Source organism: Brassica rapa, chromosome A02, assembly GCF_000309985.2.
Source record: "Brassica rapa cultivar Chiifu-401-42 chromosome A02, CAAS_Brap_v3.01, whole genome shotgun sequence".
Lineage (NCBI taxonomy): Eukaryota > Viridiplantae > Streptophyta > Magnoliopsida > Brassicales > Brassicaceae > Brassica > Brassica rapa.
The window spans coordinates 12,590,988-12,613,737 of NC_024796.2; the positions used below are offsets into that span (position 1 = coordinate 12,590,988).

General features: G+C 36.5%; 6 protein-coding genes across 7 annotated transcripts; 2 read left to right on the forward strand and 4 right to left on the reverse strand.

Annotated features, from left to right (window-relative positions):
* The first annotated feature begins 362 nt into the window (after positions 1-362).
* Positions 363-2,089, forward strand: LOC103852826. The gene is made up of 5 exons (XM_009129725.3): positions 363-474; positions 778-874; positions 966-1,434; positions 1,511-1,659; positions 1,780-2,089. The coding sequence occupies exons 2-5, from the start codon at positions 797-799 to the stop codon at positions 1,957-1,959; spliced, it is 876 nt and encodes a 291-aa protein (XP_009127973.1). The 5' UTR covers positions 363-474; positions 778-796; the 3' UTR covers positions 1,960-2,089.
* On the reverse strand, positions 1,990-8,305 carry LOC103852825 (protein trichome birefringence-like 31). The gene is made up of 5 exons (XM_009129724.3): positions 7,880-8,305; positions 7,632-7,803; positions 7,360-7,559; positions 7,134-7,280; positions 1,990-2,512 (listed from the first exon to the last, which is right to left on the reverse strand). The coding sequence occupies exons 1-5, from the start codon at positions 8,242-8,244 to the stop codon at positions 2,155-2,157; spliced, it is 1,242 nt and encodes a 413-aa protein (XP_009127972.1). The 5' UTR covers positions 8,245-8,305; the 3' UTR covers positions 1,990-2,154.
* Positions 8,306-8,390: 85 nt separating this feature from the next.
* LOC103852827 (transcription factor GTE3, chloroplastic) lies at positions 8,391-10,119 on the reverse strand. Its single transcript, XM_033283389.1, has 4 exons — positions 9,049-10,119; positions 8,916-8,961; positions 8,749-8,826; positions 8,391-8,676 (listed from the first exon to the last, which is right to left on the reverse strand). Exons 1-4 carry the CDS (start codon positions 10,066-10,068, stop codon positions 8,642-8,644), a joined length of 1,179 nt encoding a protein of 392 aa, XP_033139280.1. The 5' UTR covers positions 10,069-10,119; the 3' UTR covers positions 8,391-8,641.
* Positions 10,120-10,914: 795 nt separating this feature from the next.
* LOC108870878 (CLAVATA3/ESR (CLE)-related protein 1-like) lies at positions 10,915-18,380 on the reverse strand. Its single transcript, XM_033283433.1, has one exon. It carries the CDS (start codon positions 15,369-15,371, stop codon positions 15,132-15,134), a length of 240 nt encoding a protein of 79 aa, XP_033139324.1. The 5' UTR covers positions 15,372-18,380; the 3' UTR covers positions 10,915-15,131.
* Positions 11,089-11,715, forward strand: LOC103853390 (putative RING-H2 finger protein ATL61). The gene has a single exon (XM_009130308.2). It carries the CDS (start codon positions 11,089-11,091, stop codon positions 11,713-11,715), a length of 627 nt encoding a protein of 208 aa, XP_009128556.1.
* Positions 18,381-18,599: 219 nt separating the features above from the next.
* LOC103852828 (uncharacterized protein ycf45) lies at positions 18,600-22,098 on the reverse strand. 2 transcript variants are annotated; one of them, XM_018656816.2, is made up of 9 exons: positions 21,398-22,098; positions 20,909-21,123; positions 20,674-20,824; positions 20,404-20,595; positions 20,119-20,281; positions 19,779-20,014; positions 19,523-19,699; positions 19,320-19,442; positions 18,600-19,069 (listed from the first exon to the last, which is right to left on the reverse strand). In XM_018656816.2, the coding sequence occupies exons 1-9, from the start codon at positions 21,812-21,814 to the stop codon at positions 18,743-18,745; spliced, it is 2,001 nt and encodes a 666-aa protein (XP_018512332.1). In that variant the 5' UTR covers positions 21,815-22,098; the 3' UTR covers positions 18,600-18,742. The 2 variants fall into 2 exon arrangements, with proteins under 2 accessions (XP_018512332.1, XP_033139274.1); XM_033283383.1 differs by having other exon boundaries at positions 21,394-21,632.
* Between the last annotated feature and the right edge of the window lie 652 nt (positions 22,099-22,750).

Genomic DNA, 22,750 nt, shown 5'->3' on the forward strand with positions numbered 1-22,750 from the left:
AACTAATAATTTTAAAACCAAAGTTTTAACTGAATTTAAAAACTTTTTGAAACATAACTAGCCCGAACCCAAACTATTTTTTTCTTGGTTCAATAACCGAATTTCAAACTGACCGATCTGGAAAATCTGAACTAACGGAACGCGCATGCCTACTGACGTATCGATGTTGTGGGCACTTTTTTAAGTCATGATGGGCTTTTTAATCTAGAGTCCATTAAAAACTCAACAGAAGAGTTAGGACCACAAGTATCGACTTTTTGATACGAAGCCCATGTATGACCGAATAGATAATCCCACTTGGTTAAAACAATAAATATAAAAATGAAAAAAAAATCTTAAACCCACCCTTAAAAAAATCTTAGAATATAATACAATAAAGCTTTTATATATTGTTGTGTGATGATAATGATGATTCTGTTCGGGTTGAGGTTTTGTCTCGTATGATCATAAGTTATGTTGTAGTCTCTTCCTCAGGTAAATCCTTCCGTTTACTTTCAAGTTTAGGGTTTATCTTAAAGTCTCCTATCTCGATGCGTGTATGAGTTTCTCTGTATCAGAGATCCTCGTGCTGCTTTGGTCACAAACTCTAGATAGTTTTTCTCTATAGTGTTTACTTAATTACTCTTCTTCTCCGAGTAAATAGCTAAAGTACTCATCTTCAGGGTTGTTTCTAAATTGGGACTTCTCCTTTTGTTTTTGTTTGATCGTCTTTCCTTATTGAGATGATGACTTTACCTAACCAAAGTTTGTACCTTTTTGTTGCTGTTTGCTGCATAGTTTTTTGTAGTGTAAAACAATGGGTCCAACATGGTTTGGTAAAATCTACAACAAGCTTGAAACGATACTTGTGGAGGTGGACACTTTCACTTCACAGGTACTCTTCTCCGGGATTACATTGTTGATTGAAATGATGTTAGAGAGTAGATAGACTGAAACTGGGTGATTGTTTCTTATGTTTTGGACAGAGCACTCTGTGTTTGAATTCAAGTGATCCTTCAGGATGGGAATCTGTAAGAGGTGAACCAGATGATAGGCTTACTTCACCGAGCTGTGAAAGAAGTCCTTCTGACCCACCATCACATCAGAACTTTGACGTTTTAGGAAATTTTGGGGTTGAGGAACAAGTTGAAGAGGATATCATGAAGGAGGATTTATCAGTCTCCTCCTCCTCGTCTTCTTCTGATGGAGAAACACTCTCTAGAATTTCATTGATTCAAGAGTACTGTGTTGGTAATCTGACATTAGCTCCTCAGATCACTAACGCTTCAACTCCTCAGAGATCTTCTTCTGGAGAAGAAGTTAGGGTTGAGTCATTCAGAGATTTTGTTTCCACAGCTACGCTTGAGATCTCGATAGATGGTTCAAATCTAAATCCAACCGACACAAAGTTTCCAGATGCACCTGCTGAAGCAAACATGAGATCCTCTAATGAGGGTTGGTGCTTCACTCATTTTTTGTTTTGCTGCAAGTTTTGGACCCTTAAATATCTTTTTATTTTATTTCTATATAGATGATGTGATTAATGATGGCAAGCCTGATGCTCCATTGGATACCAAAGCATTGTCCGGGATAACATTTCAAGAAGAAGACCCTGGGTGTGTTGACGACAATGAACTCTATGCTCTCCATTTTAGGACCAAGAAGCTCAGATCAGTAAAGGTTCCCTTTTCTTTTCTCTTTAGATAATATCTCTGTTGTGATAAACCCCATTCTGACTGATTTTTAGACTTTAAACTCATCTCTCATTGCCTAATTTTCACCTCTTTTAATCAACATCAGAGAAAGATCTTGGATGCTTTAACTACAAAAAGAATAAGAGAGAAGGAGTATGAGCAGCTTGCAATTTGGTTCGGAGATGCAGATATGGGTTCTGATCTGGTCAGTGATGACTCTGAAGCCATAGACTCCAAAAGCTCGCAGGTACATGAATCAGCCGATTCCCAATGGGAGCTATTGTGAGAGTCATGCTTACATCATTTAGTACCTTTGTATAGTGAGACTCCTATTGCTTTATTAAAAACATAAACGAGCTAATCGGCTCTGAGATGCAAACTTTTTTTTGACAATGAATAACCAAAAGCTTATCCTATCTAAAAACCATTGATGGTAAAAAAGACTCCATGTTCTTAAGCTCTGCACATCCCTGAGAAGGGATCAGAAGTTATTTCGATGACTGCGTAGCAAATATGCATAGAGAATCTCGTTCCATGTATCAGGAACTCCAGGCAAACACCAGTGGATGCAGTCTCCATAGTTTTTAGGATCAGCTCTCTGCTCCTTTGTCAAGAGCTTCCCTCTCCGTTCTCCATACACAGTCGTGTGTCCGTCTTTCCTATATTCTGACAGTTGTGTGATGTTCAGGAGCGTTACTTTGTCTCCAACTCTGCTTAGAACATCACCAACTATCTTCATGATGTCTTGGTTCGATCCTGTGCCCCAATAGGATGGTTTGTCTATTGGATATAACTCATTATAACAGGTTCCATCGCTCCCTGGATTCCACTCCCAGCTCCTGCCAAGATCACACACCCAAATCACTCTCCAAGTCTTTGGAAATTAAAACACGTTTGCTCTAAAACGTATCTGTATAGCTTTTGGAACCTTCTATGTTTTCTGTTCTGAAGGAACATACTAGCCTCGCGGATTTAAACCGAACCAAAATTTTTGGTTTTCGGTTCAGTTCGGTTTAGTTCGGAAAGTTTTTGAAAATATTTTGGTTTGGTTTTTGGTTAGTTTAGTTTAAAAACAAAAAGCTAAATTATCTGAAATGATCTGAAATGAGTTTTGACGAAATAACCGAATTTAACCGAAGATCACAGTTTTAAAAAAACTTATACCAAAATCTAACTGAAATCCAGTTATTCGTTTATTTCAGAAAATAAAAATAAAAACCGACACTAACCGAACCTAATAATTTTTTCAGAAATTTGGGAAAAGAGAACAAAACAACTACTACTTTGTCCCTTTAGAATTAGAACACAAATCTTTGTCCCTATAGTATAAACAATAATGCTAATCCCGTTTTGTCCTTTCTATTAATTTCGAAATACATATATTAAAAAAGTTATGTAATTTACTGAGGAAGTAAATAAAAAGTAAAAAAAAAATACAGAGTAAAAAATCATAACATGTCGTCGACTCCTATTTTCCTTTCTCTCTAACAAAGAGGCGGCGATTAAGTTTCGTTATCAAAGCCATCTTCTCCGGCCGTCTTAGGGTTTCGAAAGCCCCTTTATGTTTTTTTTTTGTGTTGATCTTAATTTCTTTATTTGCATGTACTAGATTTAAGCTCTTCTACGGACGAAGAGATTGACGTTGTTCGAATTTCATCTTGGTTTCTCTTTCCCTAAAATTGAAGGTAAGGTTTTGCGGGTTTTGCGATCTCCTTTTGGATTTTTTTTTATTGATTTTGTTGATGTTCATATTGCGAGATTGAGTTTTAGTTTGATTTTCTTAAGGCATTACTAACGAGTTGAAGTTATTGCTATTATGTTTTATAGGAATGGCGTACGAGTTTCCACAACGCATACTTGAAGAAGGAATTGAGACGCAAATTGACAAGATCAACAATACGTGTAGACGTACAATTCTGGAGGAAGTGAAGGGTGTTCTCAACACTGAGTATGAGGAAGTTTTGAAAGATCCTGTCTTCGGTCCGCTTCTGGCAATCATAGAGAACAAGCTCATCTACTCAGGGAAGATCATTCATAGCTTCATATGCAAGCAGCTCAAAGTTTCGAAGCTTCACGAGCTGTGGTTTCTATTTGCTAAGAGGCCTCTTAGGTTCTCTGCGCAAGAATTTCATGCTGTGACAGGATTGAAGTTCAAAGATGAACCTGACATAAACTTCAATGATTGGAAGGATGATAAGGGGTTCTGGAGCAATGTGCTGAGGAAAAATAGAAAGGTCAACTTATCGATGATAAAGACGAAGCTTCTTAACGAATGCAACAAGTGGACGTATGTGGACAGGGTTAGGCTAGTGTATCTGTGCGTCATACATGGATTCCTCATAGCTAAGGATTCAAGAGTGTTGATCCCACATGAATACATCCGTTTGGTGATGGATTTTGAGAAGATGAGGATGTATCCGTGGGGTCTTCACGCGTATGACGAGCTGCTTGCATCAATACTCAAAGCAAGGACAGATTTCGTATGGGAAGTCGAAGCTTTGCCTCCAACTTTAGAGCTTTCTGATTCAGAGACTGATGGAGAGAATGTTGAAGTCGAAGATGTCACAGATACTCATGTTGACGAACCGGCTGTTGTTGCAAGAAGGGGAAAGCGTAAGCTAAATGATCCTGGTGTACATGTCGATCAGTGAGTGTGTGTGCTTGTATGCCTACGCTGAAAGCTGCTTTTATGGCGTGTCTGCATGGAATTTTCATCAGATCGAATTTCCCACATGAACATGTGCGTCTGACCAAGTCGACCATACATTCAAAAGTGTCACCTCGAACCAAAAACCTGGCATCGCTAACTGGAAAAACCTGAAACTTCTTACCCTTCTCAATCCTTCGATCAATCTTCTTCTCTACAGCAATGGTCAGTGGCTGTTTATGCTTTGAACTTAAAGCTCTACGTTTGAAAAACCATCGAGTCATCATTTCCCTTATGCTGTCCAACAAGGGTATAACTGGAAACTCTCTTGGCGAACGCAAAGCAGAATTTATTGATTCAGCAGGGTTATTGGTCCTAACATCGTACCTGTAACCCGGAAATTGACAACGAGCCCACTTTCTCACATCAGCTTGTATCAGATAGTTTCCAATTGCAGGACTAATTGAGAAAATAGCAGTGAATTGCTTCTTAAAATCAGCAACTCGGTAAGCTTTAGAAGCCTTTGCCACCAAACCAGCGGCACCTTTACCCTTGAAATATGTAACAACATTGTTCAGCAAGTGGTGAATGCAAATTCCATGATGAGCATGCGGATACACTTTTGCAAGAGCTTTAGCAAGTGAATTATTCCGGTCAGACACAAAAGCTAAATTCTGATCATCACCAATGACAACCTTAAGTTGTCTCATAAACCATTCCCACGAGCGGTCATTCTCTGAGTCGACAACTCCAAATGCAATAGGATATAGGTTCGAGTTTCCATCCAAAGCAGTAGCAACCATTAATACTCCTTTGTATTTGCTCTTCAAGAAAGTCCCATCCACAACAATAACTTTCCGAATGGCAGCATAAAAACCGCGAATAGACTGACCATATGCGATGAAGAGGAATTTGAATCTCCCATCGCTATCAGTTTCATAAAATGTGTGTGATCCTGGATTAGCTTCCTTCATCATGTGCAAGTATTTGGGAACTTTTTCATAACCCTTCTATGGAATGCCTCTCACAACACTTACTGCATACTCACGTGCCTCCCAAGCTAAAGAGTAGGATATCTCAACTCCATGATCATCACGCATAAACTGGATAATATCATTAGGTTTCGGCCCTTCCTTGACAGTTTCGTACTTATGCTTAATGAGACTACCAACTGTTTTTGATGAAACGGTCCGAACAGAGTGGTTCCTTGATGATGGAGCACATGAATGATTAGGCACATACTTTTTGATGATAAAATATGAAAAACCTGTTAATCCCTCTGCGCGAACACGCCAGCGGCAATCATCATACGCGCAGCAAACGTACCAAACTCTTCTATCCGTTTTGGCAACCTTGTAGTCGAAATTATGTTTCATTGCGCATATTTCCATTGTTGCCTGCAAAGCTGCTTTGCTAGTAAAATGTTGACCCTTCTTCACAACATCAACCAGAGAAAAACGGACAGACTTTCCGTTGGTCATATCTTTCTCACACTTGTTTTCGTCATCACTTTCATCTATCTTCGCATCTTTTTCTTCAAGCTCGGCTTCACCATCAATATCATCTGAAACTTCACCCGACATACCCACTTCCTCTCTGTTAGGCAACTCAGCAGGCTCTTCATTCAAGTTAAATCCGACCTTAGATCGAATACACACACATAACCGCGTTGAAGCTTTGGTCTTCACATATGTAAGAAAATTTTTGAGTTGTCGATCATTGGTGATGAAAACAGGTGGTGAATCGAGGCCAATAACCAAATCGGAAGGTAAGTAACTCAGGTCGATATTGACCAAGTTTAGATCGGTTCCAAAGTCCTCACAAACCATAACTCTTAGGTTGTCAAAGGTTTTGCTTGTGTCCAAAGTAAGTAGTCTACCTCCTGTTTCTTGATCAACAAGAAACTTCCACCCTTTTGTTTTGGACGATCTCCAAACACCAGAATAGGCATAGATGTGCATTTTGTCAAGTTAGATTGACAAAAGTTTAAAGAAACTATGAAAAAGAGAAGAATCCTCACGATTTTTGGTCCAAATTGTGGTTGGCAACGAAGAAACAAAAATTTAGGGAAGAAGATTTAAAAAAGAAAATAAAAAAGATTTAGGAAATATTTTCTAACCGTTTTTCCTAGATTTTCGGATTTTTTAAAAAATCTAGTAGAAATTACATTCTACGTACGGTAGAATAAAGAAAACGTGGTAGATATAGAATACATATATTATAGATATATGAGAATTGAGTAGAATGTATATTCTTCCATAGAAGATATAAGAACATTTACTATTACTTATGATCTACCAGAAAGGCAGAACATAGAAGAAAATGTTGATTTTGTATTCTGCCATTTTAGATCTTAATGTTTCCGGTCTAATGCGCATTCTTCTGTATGTAGATCATTGTGTTTCAGTTAGAATGCATATTCTGAATCTCCGTAGATGGTAGATCTTATATACTAACACCTTTAGCCTATTTTTCAATTTACCATTCCAATTTTTTTTTAATCCAAAAATATTTTTCATATATGCACATGTTTAACTACTTCATGTTTTAAATTTTTCTTAATTTTTTTGCATTGTAAATTAATTGATATAAATTTTTATAACTCTTAAAGGTAGTGAAAGTCCAAAAGTGACAAAGTTTGATTTTGTACTAAGGGGACAATAGCTTAGTTTAGTTGTTCCCTTTTTCCAAATTTCCCTAATTTTTTTCTGGTTTACTTTTGGGGGATCATTGTCGGACCGAACTAACCGAAACCAAAAATACCCGACCTGTATTAACCGAAAAAAACACAAAACCGGAGGCCTAGAACATACCATAGATGAGTCGGAGACATGCTCGTGAAGAAAACCCTTTGCTTCACTGGATTGATCTTCGCCTCTAACCATTTAGCCCATGTTTCTAAAGCTAGTCTATAAGCAGTCGTCACATTATACTCTTGGACTTTACTGGTCCCTCCATACCTGCATATACATTACAGCTATAAATTCCCCTTCTAGACGCTCCAATGCAAGAAACTTCGATTTTGCCTAATGAGCTTACGTTGCATTGATCTTAGGTTGATGCATCCACCATACATAACTCTCAAAGACTAGAACATCGACACCTTCCCAGCTCTTGCTATGTTTTTCAATGGCGTCAAGGTTAACCAACCTTTTGTGTACTGTATGATTAGTTGCATGATCTGAAATCGATTCCACGATGAAAGGTGCCCAGTAATACTCGATAGACACATTGTATTCCTGATCATACATTTAATATAAGAAAACCATATTTGCCTCTGTTGACTAGGAGTATGTTTTTCTTTCATGTACCTCAGCTTTGAAGATCTTCATAGGAGCTCTCCTGTGAAAAGACTTCTTATTGTCAGGTATTACTGATTGTACCATACAGATCATTGACTCGAACGTGCTTCTCTGCACGGAGTCTCCTATGAACATCAGTCTTTTGTCTCTCAACACGTCCAACAGTTTCAAAGCATCAAACCTGAAACATCACAAAGATTACTTAAGTCACTTGGATCTGAGACCATGAATCAACACATGCTTCTTTTCTTTCATACCTGGGCAAGTCACATGAACTCGGTTGCCATCTCCAGTTCTGGTAAGAAGAATCAGGCCGTCCGTTTCGTTGACATGTTGTTTGTTTCACCAGATATGGACAGCTCTTCTCCGTGTAAAGTGGGTAGGAGACATTGTCCCAAACCCATTTCCCTTCAAAGACGTTGCAGCTATCATCGATCTGATCCTCTTTGGTGACGAACACTGCCTGTTTCTGTCTGAAGCCATAGAGTTGAAATATCCGGCTCTTGTTGCTCTTGAGTTCATCAAGGATCCATCTCGCAGATCCTATGACTAGAAGACTAACAAGCACAAGCTGGAAGATGGATTGAATCATCCGCGAATCCGCAGATGTTTGTTTCGACATTTGGAAACAGACTCAAAATGAACTTGCTGTTGAGTGCATGATTTCAAAGAAGTGAATAACTTCACATACAAGCATCATCCATGTAACAACCAGTTGGTGAACTTTCTGCATTAGGTAGCTTGTCTTTTTTTCTTTTGGTCTCTCGGTTTAAAATAGTGATATGATTTTAAAGACAATAAAAACAATTAAGAAGGACATAACAAGCCTGTTCGATTGATGACAAGTGTTGTTCACTTTTATGTACAGTTAACAAGAACTCTAATACAGAAACAATCTGATGTAGAAAACGTTGGAACAAAAAGGTAACCTAGCTTTGCTCCTAAAAGGGTGTGTAACTGACAACAACATGGCTCCCACCTATGCTAAATACTTTCAGAGTCTTGGTTAGTTAACAGTATCAAGATCCATGCCCTGAGCTATCACTGTCAGAATCTGCATAGGGAAAGAGGAATGTAAGTAAACTGGTGAAAAGGGAGAAGAAGGACAAACAAGTTTCAACATTACCACTAGAAGAGCCTGATCCACTACTAGAACTACTTGATACACCAGCATTTACTTGCTGAGCTGGAGATGCCACATGGCCTAAAATGTCAAAAACAAAATAAAAGTAAAGAGTTTATTGCAGTGAGGCTAAAAAGACTAATATAGTACTTATAAACTAAAAATCTCACCTAGTTCTGTAACTTTTGTCGATTCAGGTCCAGTTACTAGAGTGTTCTGTGAACACCAAAGAAGAAACAGGATACCATTAGAGTCTAGATACCAGTTTAATACGATAAAAGGCAATTAGTTATTTGCTCTCACCGGTTCTTGGACAGACTCAACATCTCTTTCTGATCCCAATCTCTGTTCTTCCTTTTTATTGCTCAAGCTCTCTTTATATCCTATCACGAATCTGTAAAGCTCCCAAAGCGTTTGGAGGTCGAGACTATCAATATCTAACTCAATCTCGTCGTCTTGTTGAGCGAGCTCCGGCTTAGTCTTCTTTATAATCTCAACAACTTCCTCTAGCTTGTCGAAAGGCAAATCCTGAAGGTCTTCACTAAGCCTCCGCTTCTCCTCAAACGTCAAGTCTCTATTCCCAGACGCCTCCTCTTCTTCACACTTCTCAGGGGAAACGGTTAGAGCTAAAGGCTCCACTGGGTTTGTCATAGATTCAGCTCTCTCCAAAGTCCTATTTTCAACCACTACAGGAGGAGGAGCTTGTAACGGTAATGGCTCCACATAATGATGAGTGTTGTAAAGAGAGGCACACTGTGTTTCAAGCGGGGCCCACTTGTCCTCAAACATGTTCAACAAAAACTGAGCCATACGATGCACATCATGCCCCACGGGGTTATACAGCAACGCATTGTTGAAAGTAAGTCTCACATCGTCAGCAAACTCCAAGGGAGACTCATACCAACTCTTACTCAACCTAGTCTTGACAGTCCCTAAATCCATAGGCTTCTTAACTATAGTGTGATAATCATGTAAACCGGACTTAACCGCATCAACCGGGGTGTTGAAAATCCACCCAAACTTATGCTTCATTAACTTGGTAAGCAAGCTATTACAGCTCTTCAAGATCTGAGCTTTACCTTGTCCTCCCTTGTTGGGGACAGGTTCGAGGCGGTTGATCAAGCTTCTGACTTTTTCGAGCTCAGCTGTTAGTTTCCGCTTCAAGTCTCTGACTTGAAGCTTTGAGATTGAGTTGAGAGTTATCTTCCTCATCTCCGAATGCGACGGAGACACCGGCCTCACCGCCGTCGTGGGTTTCAATCTTTTGTTGCTAATTTCGCTCCGTTTATGCTTCGCCTTCGAAACTAGAGCACCAGACGCCATTCCCTCGACGATATTGGAGATTTGAAATGAGTAATTGAAGATTGGTGAGAGGTAATTAGAAAGGGGGTTTTAGGGATCGTGATTGCCAACAACGAAACCCTAGGAGGCGAGGATGGAGAAGATGCACGCGCTTTAGTCCCCACGCGCGTCAAGAGCCCGAGTAACTAGGGGAGTGATACATATGTAAAGTTTGACGGGGGTAATGACGCTTACGTGTCTGATAAATGCTTAACCGGAACTAACCGAGTCGAAATTCGATATGTATGTCCCCGGTTTAGTCGAAATTTATTGTACAAAGGCATTTAAATCTTGCTAACCCATGTGAAAACTCGATTGAAAATCGAATTAAAATTCCGAGAAATATCTGATACTAGTATAAAGCGTTTATAACGCACTGCCCAGTGCCTATATAATAATACTCTCTCCGTTTTCGAAAGTAAAATTTTTAAAATTTTTTTTTTTGTTCCATAAAAATAGATTTTCTATATTGTTAAGGTATTTTTTTATACTTTTAAGGAACATTAATTAAAAATATTTGAATTGATTAAATTTCATTGGTGGAAAGTTATTGGAAAGTGTATAATAAAATAAAAAATAAATTAAAGAATATTTTTTAAATTCTTAATAAGTGTGCATGCTGTAGAAAATCTTAATTTCGGGAACAGATGAAGTATTGTTCAAAATTTAGACATTAGGAAATTAAAGTCACGTTTTCTTGAGGTCCGCCAAACACAAATCCGTCTTTATGGCTATAGTTTAGTTAAAAAAAAAGGAAATTACTTACTTTTACCTTTTTGATTTCTTCAAGTTTAGTCGTTGCCAAAAAAAAAAAAAAAAAAAAAAAAAGATTTCTTCAAGTTTAGTAAGTTTTTCCTTTTAAAGAAAAATGGTAAGATCACTTAACCTATAAATACATGTTCATGAAAACCAATCAAAATCATTACGACTTCTCTCACTCAAGTTTTAGTATCCTTCCTTCCACCTTTCAGCTATTCTGAAAAAAAACACATATATTCGAAGATGAAGCACATTGTAATATACATTTATGCTATCTCTATATTTATTATTGGCTTCCAGTATTGCCTGTATTGGGTTTTTCCTCGTGGTGACAAGAATGCCCAAAGAGTTGTTTTGGTTGCTACTATCGTTCTGGATTCGCTTGGCTTCCTTGTACTACTGTGTGCCGGCGCTTATAAACTTTACTTTGATGATGATGATGATGATGCCAACAATGATCATGGTTTGGGTACAAGCGATGACCATCATGTTATCAACATCACGGAGTTGGCCAGTGTTAACCCCTCCATCCTCATCCGATCAATCCCCGCCGTTGATTTTAACCCTCGGAACTTTGAGTTTGAGGACGGCGTCGAGTGTGTCGTTTGTCTCTCTGAGCTCGCCGAAGGAGACAAAGCCAAGCTCTTGCCGAGCTGTAAACACTGGTTTCACGCACATTGCATCGACGCTTGGCTTGAGTCGCACGCCACTTGCCCTATCTGCAGAACGAGAGTTCGCCTGTTCCAAACTAACGAACCAAGTTCCGGCAATCTAACTTGTTCTGATGAGCATTCAGCAGATGTGACGGCGGTTGTTGTAGACATCCCGACAACCTTCCAAGTCGGAGATTTGGGCCCATCACATCCCTGACCCCATTATGAGTTTTTCTTCACCTACAATGTAGAAAGTCTTTTTCTTTTTTTTTTTGTCTTTGCTTTTTGATAAATAATTTTGTATTTAAGCATGAGTTGGAGTTAAATGAAAGGGGAAGAGAAAATTGCAGTAAACTTGTCTTTAAGAACCAAAGTGTTCTTGTTTTGATCAACATTGGTTTTCCTATAACTGGGACCTATACATTACTAGTCATTTGTTTAATCTCAACACACTCGAGAGTTAATAGTACAAACTAAGGCACAATATTCAGTTACTAGCGCCTTCAAATAAACCAGGTACTGCCGACAAAATGGTTTGTCTATTCTTACTAGAATTTTAGTTTATATTGATAAGATTCCTGTATAAACTTCAAAAGATCACACAGATCTCTCATACTCCAGGCTTGTGCTCCCTCACTTGAGACAACACTTCAAGTAGTACAGATTCTGATGTCAACCGGTTTAGCTTTTGTTTCGTCACATCTTTGTGGCTCCAACATCGGTAATGTTGGGATTGGAAGACTTTGGAGGACCTCTGCTTTTACCTTACAGTCAATCTCGTCAAGCTTCGCCCTTTGTTCGCCAGTGTAGTGGTGAAGACATATCAAAATCCACCTTGTTGGGTTCAGGAGAGAACACTTCCACACTCCTCCATTAAGGATAGAATTTGTCTATTGTTTGCCTACTCCATGAGAGGCACATTTTGTCCGGATACGATTCCGTTGAAATTTAACACTGCTATGCTCTAGATGCAACAGAGCTCATTTTTGTGAGAACCAAGAGTTTAAAGTGTTTGTCAAAGTTACATGTTAAGGTGACAATCTGCAAGTTGGAAGATCTTGAAGTGTGTTTCGAATATTCTGTGATTTCATCCGCAAGTGTCTCCTTCAAAATTCATTTTAACACTTTATTTGTGTACCTATCCTTCTATTGCTTCAGATGTTGTGTTGTTGTAGCCATGAGGCTTGCACAATGGGTATGTCTGATGTTGTTCTATATCATTGTAATCGATTAAGCTTAATAATGAAGTTGTGTTACCAAAAAAAAAAACAGATTCATACTCTTTCATGTACACAATACACATACTTGCAAGTTTTAGTGGATCTAGTAACGAAATCAGAAGTAGGGTGGGCAAAAAAACCAAACCAAACCGATTGGAACAGAATCGAACCGACCCAACCGAAGTTAAACTAAACCAAACCAAACCGTGTTCTTTACGTAAACCAATTGGTTCATGTTTTACTAACCTGAATGGTTTGGTTTGATTTGGCTTTAAACCGAACCAAACCGATAACCCAGTATGTTTTTATCTTCTTTTTTATACACTTTTTATTTATTAATAAATAATAGATATATGTGTATATTAATATATTTTGAAATTATTTAGTTAAAGTTCTGTTTTTTTTTTCTTAACATCTATATTTTTGAAATTCTCAAATATGATGCAAATAATACTATTAAATTTATTCTCTAATTCTAATCCTAATACATAATACATAAAAGTGATTGTATGATATTTTCTCTAGTTCTGTTTTTAACGTGATTTTCGTGATATTTTCATTTTTATTCTTATCATTCAGTTGCAAGAATAACTTGTATTTGTTATTTAAGTTGAAAATTTAATATTTCTTTGTTTTTATTTTTACTAAGTATTTATTGTTATAACCAGTTGTAAGAATAACTTTCAAAATATTTTTTTTACAATAAGTACCTTATATTTATGAAAATTTAAAATTTACTTTATTTACTTTTAATTTTTCAAGATTTTTAAAGAATTATAACTTTGTTTAAATTAAAATTTCCTCAAATATACATTACATATTAATGTTTTGTTTGTCAACAAAGTTGGTCTGCTTAAGTGTTTATTCAATTATTATAGGAAGTGTTTCACAATATAATTATACATATATCAGTATTCTTATTTACTTTGACTAATATAATATGCAAAGTTGAGTTTGGTTTAACATTCTTGTGCTTTTGATTTATTTTGAGATTTTGTTGGTTATGCTAATTCCTAGAATTGGTTTAATAACATCACTTTATATTAATAATTATATATTTGTTTATTTAATTATATCATTGTTTATAAATTAATATAATAAAAATTTGTTCAAGATAACAACATATTTACAAAATATTAGTGTTGTTATCCAAAAATAATGTTTTAAATCAATAAAAATTAAGAAATTAAGAAATTGTAAGATTCATAAAATAGTATAAGTTTAATGTTTAATTTTTTTTTTATCTTTAAACTAATAAATATTTATTAATAAATATTTATTAAATAACTATGCCCGTTTGTGCGGACAAAACTCCTAGTTGTACTAAAAACAAAACCTAAAAACTATAAGAAAGTCTTGTTGCCGTCTCGTCTCATTCATCATAGATTCTCTAGTTTCCATTGTCTGAAAGTTATAATATTAAATTGTTTTAGTAATACTATTAGTTTTTGGATACATTGTTTTAGTATGGATTTTTTAGCTGACAAGTTTATATTTCATCCCAACTTTTTATAAATTGATTATTTTCTAATCAAACTAATACCAACATATTTTATAACCAACCCGAACTACACCGAAGCAAAATATAATAAAGTGAACCAAACTAAATCTAAACCAAACCGAACTAAATCGAACCAAACTAAACCCAAACCGAACCCAAACCGAAGCTAGTTCGGTTTTGATTGGGTTAAGTTTTATAGAACCCAAATTAACCAAACTAAACCGAATCTAAACCGAATCCAAAACTAAATCGACATGCCCACCCCTAATCAGAAGTATTGGTTTATATATCGGTTTATCAATTTAATAGTAGTTGTCAGAGCCGGTTATGCTAGCTTCAAATTAGAGGCGTTGACTTCTAACTTTAAAAAGGTCTAATTTCATTAAAACCAATCCTTGTTTTCCCTATGTTTTTCTACTTCAGTCACTATCTTATCTCTCTTATATATATGTTTTATTAGTGGAATATTAGGCGAAATAGTCATAAATCATATATACTCTTCAAACACAATTTTAAATCATATATCTACACGAGCCATCAGACAATTAAAGACAGGATAAACTAAACTAGTGCAGTCTCACTTTTATACTATTTCTTTATCCTTTTTGTTATATATATATATATATATACTTTATATGCAAACGTCCTCTCTAGTCTGGACTAGACCAAGAGGTCCAAGGCTAGTATATACTATATATATATACTATATAATAGAATGTATAGGGTACGTAAAGCATGCACCATTCATAAAAAATGTATGACGAACAGATACGTCAATATTTATTTTGGTTAAACCGAATGAACAAACAAGGCTACATTCAAAATGGATCAATATGTTTTCTTCTAAACCGGTTCTCGATCGAGAAAAAGAAATACACATCCCTGCATCTTTAATTCTACGAGAGCTCGAACTCAGTGATGACGAGGATCGGGACCTCCAGGGCTAAGTCTCATTGACTCATTAAAACCTCTCTCCATTAGCTTTTCCATATTAGCTTTCAACACTTTTTCTGCTTCTCTCATCATACGCCCTCGTCGTCTACTTCCATCTTCGTTTGCAAACCGTTGCTGCAACGGCCGAGATGCTGATGACCACGACAATGAAGAAACGCAGATCAAGAACAAACACATCAAAAACTTAAAGCTAGCCATGTGTTATGTGCTAATAAAATGATTCAGTATGTAAGGTGTTTATATGTTTTATGTATAAATGAGGTACGTTTTTCATCATATGCCTGAGACATTTATATAGAGAATGGCGTTAGGATCATGAATCTCAATGGAATGATAAACTTTTTATAATATAGATAAGACGGTCGTAAAAGCCAATTTATAATCCAACTTCTGCAAAGTGATCGTTCGAGCGCACATGCACTTACAATACATATATTCTTTTTTGTCAACATATAATGATAAAATATATTAAAGTAAGCTTATATATATCCACACCTACTTTATAGTTCTATGTAAGGTTAAACCCGGATCTATTAAACACACATACTTAATCTCCGGATGAGAGGTGCAGCCCTGCATAGACAATCTCTTGGGTATTCAAATGCGATAAAATATAGCGACTTATATCTGGGTAGGATGACCAGAAAAATATGACTTAGTTTCTCATGGCAGGTAGATCGAACATGAAATGTGGTGAAACCCTTTTCCTTACCGCAAGCTCCCGGTCGAAATAGTTTTATGTATATATAAACCAGGTTACTGTTAGTTTGTTACGTCTGCGTATGATGAGTAAAATAAATAGAGGATGTGAAAACGTTTTCTACTAATGCGAATGGTTTTATAATTAAACTGTAAGATTATGTATATGTATATGATGAGTAACAGTTAAAGTTTAAGACCAACAAGGGGTTGGTTTAGTGACAAAAACTCTAGACCATCTAGTATTAGAGATCGCTAGTTCATTTTTTTGTTAGGAAAAGGTCTACTCCCCCAAAAAAATTAATTTAACATAATTTGAACTTCGTTCTAAGGTAATGTACGGGCTCTCTTCAGAATTTTCCACTGCTTCAAAAAAGAAGTAAGAGATTAACAAAAAGGTGAAAAATGCTTCGATGACATTTTTAAACTTTCTAAACGAGCTCATTTGAATGATGACCTGAGTTGTCAAAATTATCTAAACCAGTTGATGATATTAAAAAAGAAAAACAGAAAATGTGGGGGACAAATGTGAATGGGGTTAATTTTTAAATTGTCGTAGCAAAGAGTCAAGAAAAGCCATGTGGCTAACTTTTGCCGCCTTTTTTGGGTTGGCCTTTTGATTAGCTGACCATATGAGTTATCTAACGTCAGCCCGAAGTAAAGTGATCTGAGTAATGTGTTTTGATTAAACTTTGATTCTATCGGCTGAAAATAACAGATGCTATAAAACAACAAAGAAAATAGTGTTATTTTTCAAAAGCAAAATCAACTATGATTAATCTCTCTATAATATATGTGCATGCATGAAACGATTATATATAGCTTCTTAAGGGTATCAAAGAACTTAACAGAATATTTATGAGTGAGGTCCAAATCACTAAAGCTTCTTTCTCAGTTTTTCTTTAGAGTCAAGGTGAGTGTAAGACGAACGAAGTTAGCCACTATATGTTAGATTATTAGCGGAAACGATTTTGGTTTTTTTGTGGATACAAGCTGGCACTTTAGTTTATAGATTAAGTGAAGCACCATTTCTAAGCCGAAAGAAAAAGTGAATTGAACACTACCTTCAATTCAACTACTAATTAAGAGAGCAGTATTGACACGATTACCTAATTTTTTAGATTACAAATGGTTTACAAAACAAACATGTTAGATTGAATATACGAGATTCTGAGATTGTATATTTGAGAATAGATTTGTATAGATACTAGTTTAGATACTCAAGATTCTCTTGTACTCTATATGTTGTTTTGATGATCCAGTAATCAAAATATGGAGTTTATCAGGTTACAAAATAGCTATCTATATGTATTTCACGTGTGTATCATCGATGTAATCCTGGGGAATGACTCATGGGGAACTTAAAATCATTTTTATGTTTGTGGAACATTTTAACCAAAAAAAAATCATCTTTAGTAACAATGCATTATGCGGAAGATAACACATTGATAGCACCATCATGATGATCACATTTAAACCTTAAATTATAATATAATATAATAAATTTTTGAAATACTTTACCGCTTGGATCATCAATACCGTAATAAACACCACAATATATGTACATAATTTTTTAAAACAAAAATTCTCCTCCTAACTCATTTTAACAAATTACTCCAAAGTATTTTATTTTCTCCTATATACGTCTTATTCTATTTACCAAAATACTTATAAACCGCTTACATATGACATATACCATAAACTCATAACAAACACACATATACAATACAATATAAGTTTCTTAGTTAAACGTCTAGCTATTCAAAATTTTCATTTCTTATTTTTTTTATCAATGAATAAATTTAACATAAATATACATATGAATATAAGAATATGGGTGTGTGCAATACAGACGCCCAGCTATATTAAAATAAATTTTGTAAAAATGAATTTTAATGGGGTTAATTATTCAAAGTATAGTTGGCCCTGTCAGATGATTAAGGTTGTTAAGGTTTAACTACCTACTTCTCACCGTGGTCCTGCTCATCTGGTCGGCACTTTCTTACATAACGCACTCTATCAAGTTATTCTTTCCAACTTTTTAATTCCATTAAACTCCAAATTTAAATAAATTATCATATTTACATTCTTTTCTGTCTAGCGTGTATGTTTTTATATCAATTTATATGTTGAGTTAACTAACAACCCAAAAATGGATCACGATGGCTGACTGGAAGATAAATTAAATAAATTTGTAATGGCGGTTAGATGTGTATAGAGTCACTCACAAGTCAAAATTTCATGAGTCATCACTCATCACCACTTTTTGTAAAGTATTGTTGCAAAATGCAGTGGATGTGTAAATTTTGTAAAGTCAAAACATTTTTAAAAGAAAAGTGCTGTTAGTTTAACTTGTCAGCAACCTGCACTATAAGTTCGAATTCTGATAGTGATACATGGACGACATTAACATAAATTATAAAACTACATATATTCTAAGGGAAAATCGCATAAAAACCTTGAAAGTGTCACTTACTAACACTTTAAACCTTGAAGTTTTTTTACTAACACTTTTAACCTTTAAAGTGATATTTTTATCATAAAAAACCTCCAAAGAACAAAAATGACCGGCTAAACAGGTTAAAAACAGTGTTATCAAGTGAGTTTCAAGAAGAAAAACAAAAAACAAAATTAGTTGGACGCAAATTAGCAATTAGTGACAAACAATTATGTTCTTCAGAACCAAATATTCAAGTTTATCTATAGCCAGTAAATGTTTAAGTAACATAAAAAAAATCAACACTGATCTATTAGTATTTCAAGATTAGTCTAAGAATCATTTCATAATACCCAATTACCATATTCTTTTTACAAATATTATATTTGCATTCACAGAAACGTATCTATATTATGCACATATAAAATCAAAACTAGTCAGGCAATAGAGGCAACCTGTCGATACTGTAGGGTAAACCATTAGACTCTTCAGTAACACAACCGAACTCCTCAAGCTCTCCTCCGTTCTCTTCTTCGACCACCTCTTCCTCTTCATCTTCGTCTTCTTTGTTTTTGTCTTCGTCCATACCATAAGGCAGGATCCGTAGATACACCTCATCTCCTCTCCATTGTCTTTCGGATCTTAAATTATACTTCCTCACTAGGTTTCCTTGAAATGACACGATCTTCCTTGGCCTTGGGAGAAGATCGACTGGTTCCTTTTCTGGTATCACTATCCGCTCTATAGCTAATCTTGCTTCCTGCATATACACAAATCAGTTCTAACAATGGTGCATTGTGGTTACTATGAAATATAATCAGGGCCGAATCTAAGATTTAGATGGTCATAAACATTTATAGGTTAATTTTAATAATTTTTTTTTGACAATTTAGAAGTTAATTATGCGACCTATGTATAATAGCTCTCTAAAATTCAAGACCAAAGCAAATGTTTCATTCGGCTGTGCCTAGAACGGTTCTGAATATAATTCTGACTTGCTCTTTACGTACCTCTAAGGCGTCCATTTTTTCAGATAGTTTTGGACGATCTTCTGAACCAAACTCTCCTAGTCCATCTTCGTAGTCTGTGAGTAACTCCCGTATCGCTTTGGCCACTTGAATACCTGAACTCGTCTACAAGAAGGAGAGTTTCTTTTGGTTAAAGATGCTGAATATTTGAAAACTTCAAGAACAGTCTTGTTTTTTTCTGTTACCTTTGTTACATAAACAGGTATACCGTGAGATGTAGCTAATGATTTAATCCGAGGATTCTTCCTGATCTTGGATTGTAATGCAAGCAAGGCTTCTGCTTCACTAATGTTGTCGGTTATCTCTACTGCAATTTCCATCTCTAGTGTTTTAATTGCTTGAAGGACAGTTGATTCTGCAATCTGTATATGTATACGTATATGATAACCAAGAAACCATATAACCATTGGTAACGCATAAAAAAGGAACAAGTAATCTTACCCCATAAACATATAGATACATTGGTGTCTCGTGCTCTGAAGATTCTGCTTCTGTAATCTCTTTAGTTGGAAGGACTGCAGAGATAGTTTCCTCCTTGATGAGCTTCGAAACATCCAATGTTTCCTCTTCATGTTTCTTATCCAAAGTCGTCACATCCATGAGAGGTTCCTTCTTTTCCATGATCACTTCCACTCCATGAGAGTTTATTTTGCGGATTTCAACGTTTGGTAAGCGACCTTTTAGCCAGGAGATGAGTCAAACGAAGAAGATAGTTTTATGTAGTTATGTATATATTCTTTGCTTCTATAGTCAGTTCCTACTCAAGAAGACAATAGTCTACCTGCGAGGACAGCATCAACAGTTGCTTCAAGACTACGATGAACACGAACTTCAGTCTTCGAAACTATTTCTGCACCACAGGTAAATGTCGGAGGACCTTTTCTTTCGAGGACAGTCTTCGTGCCACCTCTTCTGGTCGCTTCCTCGTCTCCAAGAGTCACACTCTGCCAAAGATATCCATTATACATAGTCACAATGCTGTCTAAACTACAGAAACGAGAATCTCCAAACTACATCTTTGAATTCAATATTGGTTTGAATGGTAAGCAAACACATCATGTCTAACCTGCACACCTCCAACGAGGAGGTCTAACGAAGGGTTCTTAATCAAATTCTCTATGGTGGCTCCATGAGCCGTGGCAACTAACTGTATCCCACGCTCTGCTATTGTACTTGCAGCTATAGCTTCAAGTTTAGTCCCAATCTCATCAATCACAATCACTTGAGGCATGTGGTTTTCTACTGCTTCTATCAGTACCTGAACGTAAATCAAATTAAAACAGACACTCACTCTTATTTACTATGAAAGAACAAAGTTAAAGCTTATATAGTAAACCTTGTGTTGTATGTCAGAGTTAGGAACTTGCATCCGCCTAGCGTTACCAATCCCAGGATGAGGTATATCACCATCACCACCAATCTCATTAGAAGTATCAACAATCATCACTCTCTTCTCATAGTCATTCCCTAGCATTCTTGCTACCTCCCTACAACAGCACAAAGATCAAAATCAACGGTTCTAAAGGGAGCAATGAGAAGAGTTCATAGGGTACTGAACTCTACACACGAACCTAATCATTGTGGTTTTACCAACACCTGGTGGACCAATAAGTAACAAAGAGTTCCCATCTTGGACAAGGTCACGCAGCAAATTGGCGCTTCCTCTAACAGATCGACCAACACGGCAAGTCAAGCCAATGATTTCGCCTTTCCGGTTCCTTATGGCACTAATCCGGTGCAGTGTCCGGCTGATTCCAGCTCGATTATCGTTAGTAAACTCACCAACCTGAGAAAAACTCATGGTGTTTAGATCCCACATTGAACCAACACTAACACTAATATATAAAAAACTTTAACCAATCCACTCGTTACCAATTGGTTTTGAGTTAGAACCTAATGAAACTTAACATGGTATCAGTTCGAGATTATGGTTTAAAGAAACCAACACTAATATATAAGGAACTTAAACCAATCCGATTCACTGCCAATTGATTTTAAGTTAGAAGCTCGGAAACTTTAAACTCAAATCTCAGCATCATACAGAAAAATCACTCACCAACCTGAGAGACTGCGAATTGCAGATCCTTAACCCTAACAGCGTCGTCGGAGATGATAAAATCGCCGGAAGGGAATCGCGCCAGAGGCTTACGCCCTAAATCCAGCACTACCTCAATGAGTTCGCCGATTTCGGGATGCTCCTCCAGCGTCCGTCGTATCTCCTCCGGTACGAGCGCCAGCAGACGGCGTAATTCGTCATCGAAGTGGTCTTCGTCTACTGATTCCGGAACTGCGAAGGGAGAGGAAGAGGCGGAAACTGCAACAACTCCAGGTGAGGAATTGGAAACGAGCTTAGCGCGGAAGAGTTGGTGAAACAGTAGGGAAGATCGGCAGCTGAGCTTGAGATTGAGAGTTCTTCGTTCGTGGTGGCTCGAGAGCGTTAATGGAGGAACATGATTACTCAGCGATAAGCTCAGCATCTTTCCTCCTTTCCCTGAATATCGTTTTTTTTGTTTGTTTCAGGGACCGTTTAAATATGAAGGTTGACCAACCACGTGTGCGAAGCATACGCAGACACATCAGCAAAAGGTTAACAATTTTAACGAATCATAATAAAACACGTCAACATTCAACAAAAAGAAAGCAAGAGAGTTTTGGTAGCTTTTTACAGTGTATCCAGTGCAAGATCATGCCAAGCTTCTCCATCTGGCTGCTGAGTTTCTTGATCTGAAACAATTAAAACGCAAGAGAGTAAGGGAAGCATATTCTTGGTAGACAAAGTCCTGAAGCTCAAAGTTTCTCTCAGTGTAGATCCTCTATGATATTGAGGTGTAATGTGAAAAGGGCAAAATAAGGTTACCATCATCAGGGAGAGTGTCCCTCATCCACAATGTCTATAAGCATACCAAGACTTACTTCTGCCATTGAAACCCCTAAAGATTTCTACTGGACAATGTTCAAAATTCAGATGAAAACTAACACATAAACATAAAAATTGACTCGTTCAAGTACAAAGTAACCGGTTGATTCTGTGAGTGAACTTAGTGTTCTTCTATCAAGGCAATTCGTCGAGCAGGTGGTGAACAATCAAGTAAAGAGAAGGATATAGGATTCAAAGCCGAAATTCAAAGCTAACCCTTGAAGAAATACTCGATTTTTATTACGAGAACCCTTTGAGTTTGGTCAGAAAATTGCAAGAGATCACCTGATAGATACGAGAATGGAACGAGAAAAGCAGCAGTAGCAATTAGGCTACGCTTCTAGCTCACTCAGAGGTTTCTACAAAGACTTGGTGAGACATTACAATCTCATGTCATTACACTACTTCTTCTTCTTCTTCTTCTTCTTCTTGTAGAAAGTTAAAGAGCTTTCTGTTTGACTTTGATTGATATGCATTAATCAGGTCTCTCTCTCAA

Bases quoted from the DNA above. Each gene is read 5' to 3' on its own strand.
- LOC103852826 (XM_009129725.3), top strand. From the start codon at position 797: ATGGGTCCAACATGGTTTGGTAAAATCTACAACAAGCTTGAAACGATA. The intron at 1,435-1,510 runs GTTGGTGCTTCA...ATTTCTATATAG, and splicing joins CATGAGATCCTCTAATGAGG to ATGATGTGATTAATGATGGC. The intron at 1,660-1,779 runs GTTCCCTTTTCT...AATCAACATCAG, and splicing joins AGAAGCTCAGATCAGTAAAG to AGAAAGATCTTGGATGCTTT.
- LOC103852825 (XM_009129724.3), bottom strand. From the start codon at position 8,244: ATGTCGAAACAAACATCTGCGGATTCGCGGATGATTCAATCCATCTTC. The intron at 7,560-7,631 runs GTACATGAAAGA...ATGTATGATCAG, and splicing joins TGAAGATCTTCAAAGCTGAG to GAATACAATGTGTCTATCGA. The intron at 7,281-7,359 runs GTAAGCTCATTA...ATGTATATGCAG, and splicing joins CAACCTAAGATCAATGCAAC to GTATGGAGGGACCAGTAAAG.
- LOC103852827 (XM_033283389.1), bottom strand. From the start codon at position 10,068: ATGGCGTCTGGTGCTCTAGTTTCGAAGGCGAAGCATAAACGGAGCGAA. The intron at 8,827-8,915 runs GTGAGATTTTTA...TTGACATTTTAG, and splicing joins GACAAAAGTTACAGAACTAG to GCCATGTGGCATCTCCAGCT. The intron at 8,677-8,748 runs GTAATGTTGAAA...TTCCCTATGCAG, and splicing joins TGGATCAGGCTCTTCTAGTG to ATTCTGACAGTGATAGCTCA.
- LOC103853390 (XM_009130308.2), top strand. From the start codon at position 11,089: ATGAAGCACATTGTAATATACATTTATGCTATCTCTATATTTATTATT.
- LOC108870878 (XM_033283433.1), bottom strand. From the start codon at position 15,371: ATGGCTAGCTTTAAGTTTTTGATGTGTTTGTTCTTGATCTGCGTTTCT.
- LOC103852828 (XM_018656816.2), bottom strand. From the start codon at position 21,814: ATGCTGAGCTTATCGCTGAGTAATCATGTTCCTCCATTAACGCTCTCG. The intron at 20,825-20,908 runs GTTCGTGTGTAG...GTGCTGTTGTAG, and splicing joins GGTAAAACCACAATGATTAG to GGAGGTAGCAAGAATGCTAG. The intron at 19,700-19,778 runs GTAAGATTACTT...ATACATATACAG, and splicing joins TGTATCTATATGTTTATGGG to ATTGCAGAATCAACTGTCCT.